This window comes from Hemibagrus wyckioides, linkage group LG16 (genome assembly GCF_019097595.1).
Source record: "Hemibagrus wyckioides isolate EC202008001 linkage group LG16, SWU_Hwy_1.0, whole genome shotgun sequence".
NCBI lineage: Eukaryota > Metazoa > Chordata > Actinopteri > Siluriformes > Bagridae > Hemibagrus > Hemibagrus wyckioides.
In genome coordinates, this window is record NC_080725.1 from 12,405,896 (window position 1) to 12,411,225 (window position 5,330).

Genomic DNA, 5,330 nt, shown 5'->3' on the forward strand with positions numbered 1-5,330 from the left:
GTGATTAACACAGTTAGAAGTGCACTATGTAGGGAACGTCAATCTGTTCATCCTTTGGCAACAATGTTAATAATGGTCGTTAATTAATTAGTGGCACGTGCGCCTACCGCAAAAGCCAGGCACGATACTTTCTCACCATCAGCACTGGATTTAAGGTAAAATATCCTCGTTTAGTCTTCACATGTTGTTGTTTTTTCGTGTTTCACACATAAGGAGGTTCGTATTTTAAGTTATTGCGGTGAGTTTGAAATAGTTTTGACTGTTTCGGTACAATATTGTTGTTTTGAGTTTCAAGCAAACAAGCTAACGTTGGCTTATTTTGTCACAGGTGATTTTTGCGTATTTGTGTTGTGTTTTTTTGCTAGTTGTATATATAATTCAGCCTGTCAAATGACACGGAAAAGCACAAAGCACGTAGTACTTTTATTGAATGACAAAATATTAAAATATAAACTGATTTTGAACGTCCTTTTGGTTATTTTTCCCGAATGAGTCGACTCATGGATTCGGTTCTTTAAGGTAAAGAGAATCTTTTGAGAATTGTTGTTGTTGTTTCCTGTATTGGTCTCGTGTATTTGATCAGTTTTGGGGATAAGTGGAAGTTAAACACCGACTTTAATTATTCCTTTATAAATATTTATTTGTTGTGCCTTGCTGATTTTGTTATTTAAATAGATTTATACTATACAATGTAAAACATATTGTTTCTTTAGACGGCAGAAATTTTTTTCTGAACGATTTCTGGCACTTGGGAAAAGAACAATGATTACTGGGCAAAGATTATTTTTTGGCAAACTTTTGTTTATTAAAAAATAAAATAATAAATATACTGCTAATGATTCACTTTAATAGCATCTAGAATGGACATTCAGAGGATTTTCATTTGTTGCCTTTGGTCACTAACTGAGTCAGCTGAGCTTGTGTTATTCCCTGAAGTTACACCTAACATTTCTCTTCTTTTCTTCTCAGTTTAAAGTGGAACCACTGGCACTAAAATGCTGCAGTTGCCTCTCAGGCCTCTTGTGCCTCTTTCAGCACTTGCTCTGCTCGGCTGGTGTTGGTACACCTTTAGGAAGAAGAGGAACCTACGTGAGCGTGTTAGAGAAGAATTGGTGGTCTCCTCTGCTGCTAGAAAACAAAGCATAACAGAGAGCTTTTCAATACAGGAAGCTGGTGCCAGTGGAAGTACACCGGCAGCACAGGATATGGAAACGTATTTTCAGTCACAGGATAAACAAGAGGATGACCAAAATCTTGACCATAACTGCTCTCAGCCTAGCAGTACCATGGATGAATCGTCTGTCCTGTCTGGGGCCTCACAAGCCACTATTCTCACCTCCACGCCAATAGTACAACTTCAAAAAGGAATTCGCCTGGAACCAGAAGGGGAGGTATCCGAAGCTCAGGCATCTCTGCTTCTGGCCGAGAAGCCCGAAACGGAGACGAACAAAGAGGATGACAACGTTAAAGGTCGCTCGAACATTAAAGCGATCAACACGGAGTCTTTTGCTCAGCAGCCCACTAGGATTGTATGCTCCAAAGAACATGGAGTTGCTAACGTGTCTGAGAAGCAAAATGAAAGAGGCCCAAGCCTGAGTGAGGTCGATGGCCTGGTCGTCGAGGTTATCAGTGGTGTTACAGAAGAGATCACAGCAATTGGTGGCATTTTAAAAAGAAAAGGTCATATGGAACCAAGGGTAACTCCACAAAACTTTGAGGTGGATAACATGTTAGCAGTCACCAAGAAAGATCTTGGAGCTCTTACTAAGGCTGTGGAGGAAACTGTCTCTCCAGCACATAAGCTGAATGACCCCCCTACAGCGTTCCCAGCATGGGAGGATTCAGGTTGTAGCACGTGGCATTCACAGGATGGGGTAGAAGTAGAGATAGCTTCAGGCAACTCTCAGTCTGCAGAGAAAACATCCTCCACAGTTTCATTATCTTCCGAATCTCACCAAGCCATAGCCCCCAAAAATGGAAAACTCTCAAGACAAAAAGCAGATGCCTCTAAAGGTTAGCCGAGTAACATTACAGCTCTAACAAAAATGTTTCACTTGCTCAGTTGACATTTTTAAACATTTTACTTTCACTATTACACTGAATTTTGCAAATGAATAAATACACTTGTTAGAATACATATTGGGCAAAGATGGCTAAAAGCCTGAAATGGGTGCTTCATTAAATATTCTTTTACAGATTCTAATGGAGTGCAGTGTGTGAACATGGACAGCAGGGTCACCACTAGTCCAGCCACACAGTCCAGGAATTCGCCTCATACTCTGTGGAACATAGAGGTGCCAGCAGTGAGTGCCTTTGACATATAGTAGTATCTTTTTAGGCTTTGGAAGAGCGATGGGATTCCCTATACACTGTCTTATGTGCTCACAACATGCACAGATTTCTCTGGTTTATCTGATCCATGTTTTTCCCTGGTCTGTTAATAATTAGCTTTTAAATTGACTTATTTTTTTGTGGCAGCACCTGGTTGGGCGATTAATTGGAAAGAAAGGGAAGTATATTTCCTCCCTGAAACAAAGTTCTGGTGCAAAGTTATTCGTGTCTACTCTTCCAAACACGTACAAGTTTCAGATCTGTCGTATAGAGGGTGAGTTTGACTCAACCGGTCAATACTGACCACCCTTTTTTTTTTTTCCCTCAATCTGTACTGTCACTCTATGTCCACTGGGAGGCAGTACCACATTTCTAATTTTAGGCCGTTCCACTCAGGGTCTGAGGTGCAGGTGGAAAAAGCACTGGCGTTAATTAGGAAAAAGTTTAAAGATTTGGATTTGAGTAACCGCCTGAGCAGCTCACAGCCTGCTGCAGTCCATTCTCTACCCATGACTTCCTGGGTAAGTAAGTGGCTGCTATTTTTTTTTACATCCATTAATAATAAATAACTTAAAGAACATCTGCTTTTAAATGAAAGGCCTTGATTGATTATAAGGGGTGACATAAAGTCTTTTCTTTTTGATTGTTTAAACCACAGATTGATTATCAGTTCTGCTGAAAATCCATTTATTTATCTGTTTTGGCCAAATGGATGATAGTGGGTTAAATCTCTTATTGTTCTTGTTAATGGTATTTTAAGTAATGTGAGATTTATTGATTATTTGCTTTTCTTATTATTCTGCTTTCTGCAAGTCACAGATTTTTGTGGCAACAGAAAGGTCCACCTGTAGGTGTGATGATTAGTTCTAGTGGTCAGGTCTCCACATATCCCTGGTTTTAAAAGCAGCTTTCACCTTCAACCTGACATACCAAATAAATGTATTTTGTGAATGCAATCATGCATGGAGGTGTGTGTGTGCATGCTTACATCTAGCTGCCACTCCCTCAAGATGGAACTGTGGAGGTCACTGTACCGCGGGTGGAGGCAGCAAATTACCTGTTTGTTCAGCAGCACACACACCCCACCTATTATGGCCTATGCAATCTCACTGAACAGATGCTGTTCTGCTACTGCCATTCAGGATGCCCCAGCCTGCCCACTCCTGTGGAAGGTAGACTATGCCAGCAAGTTCTATCTGTGCACAAACATACTGTCTTCAGGCCTCTGTTTGTCTCGCCTTTTCCCGTTACGCTTCGAACATCCTGTTTGCACACACACAATACAAAAATGTCAATTCTGAGCATTTGAGTATTGTTTCTGTTTTTCTCACAGCAGGAGTTTTGTGTGCTGCCCCATCTCCGGATGGTGCCTGGTGGAGAGCTCAAGTTATTCAGCATTACAAAGACTCCAATCTCGTACAAATCCGATACGTGGACTACGGAGGCTACGTGACTGTTAACCTCTTTTCTCTGAAGCAGATCAGGTTAATCCTCTTTTTTCTGTTTTTATTTCCCCACTTGTTTTTACTGCTTGTAATGGGATTGTGAATACTTCAAAAAAAAAAAAAGTGCACAGTTTTGCTTATTTTTGCAGATCAGATTTTGTGACATTGCCTTTCCAAGCATCTGAAGTTATGTTAGAAAACATCGCACCTTTGCCAGGTATGTGAGTAACTGTAAAGTGTACCTAATTTTCCTTACTTTGTCAATCATTTATTCATGGTATGATTATTAAGTACAGCATCTTGTCAAATTAGAATGAGAGGATTTTGTATCAGGCCAAGTTAGATAAGTTTGATGATTTTGTAGAATATAATGCTGTTCCTATGATTCCTCAGGAAAGGAGACGTTTTCATTTGAAGCTAAAGAGACTCTTGAGGAATTAACACAAGGGATCCCTTTAATCATGAAGGTGCAAAACTGATATCCTGAACGTTCCTGATTTCTTGTTTTGATCTCTTTCTCAAAAGAATAGAACACAGCTTGTGTTTTTACTTAATCTTCTGTGATCCATATCATCAGACGTGATCAGTACGCAGGAGGAGTTTGGTCTAAAATTACTGCTCAGCTTTGTAAGAGGAGGTCATGTGCTCCATGGTCATTTCTAAAGAATAAGTGTGTGTGTTTATTCTGTCCTCAGGTGACTGGCAGTCAGACTGGACTGCCCTTAGTGCACATGTGGCGACATATGGGAGAAGAGGTTTGTACTGATAACATTCATTGATTTTATTAATTTTTTTATTCATCGATAACATTGCTACAGACACTGATATCAAATTGAGTCACCTGCTTAAGTAGGATTTAACCTACATGGCCCCATAACTTAATGAGATGCATCACGCTGCATGCTGTGTCCTATTTGCTGATGTAGATGATTTCAGTGAATGGATGGCTGGTGGATCGTGGCCTTTGCTCGTGGTTGGACAGCCACTGATGGTGAAGCTTTTACATGTCCACGCTTTCTTTCTCTAGCCCTGCTATGCGTGCACCAAGGCCTGTGTGAGCAAACATGCATTGGATGTTTTTGTGGCATATGGAAACTTTGACTTCCTCAAGAAAAATTAAATAAAAATATGGAGAAAAAAAAATCAGCATAAAGTCAGGAAGAGCTTACGTGTAGGATGTAGTACACATTAGTATATTTCTGTATATGTAAACTAAGCTTTAAGATTTAGTTTTTCTTTGTATATTTAAGGTGCATCTGTGAAATGTCTTCATTTGTGTTTGGTTGAATGTCTGTACTGATGATGTCTAATTCCTTATCGCTGTTTTGTGGAGAATTCTTTTTTTTTGTCTTTTTCTGCACGTCTTTTCCTGTTTCAAAAAATGGGGAATCTTAAGCAGGATGTGAATGTAATGTGAGCCATGCGGCTGGCTTACAGCACAGACTACACAAAGGCACTCCATGTGGAGCGCTACTATCTTCACTCTATTAAATTAAAAATTAAATTAAAGTAATTCTCTCGGTGTGCTGCTGTGTTCAAATCACTTCAGTAACA

The 5,330-nt window shown here is 39.8% G+C and overlaps 1 protein-coding gene across 1 annotated transcript; it reads left to right on the forward strand.

The window, feature by feature from the left end:
- Positions 1-995: 995 nt before the first annotated feature.
- Positions 996-5,020, forward strand: akap1a (A kinase (PRKA) anchor protein 1a). The gene is made up of 9 exons (XM_058412403.1): positions 996-2,013; positions 2,197-2,303; positions 2,694-2,852; positions 3,326-3,503; positions 3,665-3,815; positions 3,926-3,993; positions 4,170-4,243; positions 4,472-4,531; positions 4,703-5,020. Exons 1-9 carry the CDS (start codon positions 996-998, stop codon positions 4,763-4,765), a joined length of 1,878 nt encoding a protein of 625 aa, XP_058268386.1. The 3' UTR covers positions 4,766-5,020.
- The last annotated feature ends 310 nt before the right edge of the window (positions 5,021-5,330 follow it).

What these genes read in the sequence shown, in the direction of transcription:
- akap1a (XM_058412403.1), top strand. Translation starts at nt 996, where the DNA reads ATGCTGCAGTTGCCTCTCAGGCCTCTTGTGCCTCTTTCAGCACTTGCT. An exon ending in AAACATCGCACCTTTGCCAG is followed by an intron (nt 3,994 to 4,169) that starts GTATGTGAGTAA and finishes ATGATTCCTCAG; the next exon opens with GAAAGGAGACGTTTTCATTT. An exon ending in GGATCCCTTTAATCATGAAG is followed by an intron (nt 4,244 to 4,471) that starts GTGCAAAACTGA and finishes TTCTGTCCTCAG; the next exon opens with GTGACTGGCAGTCAGACTGG.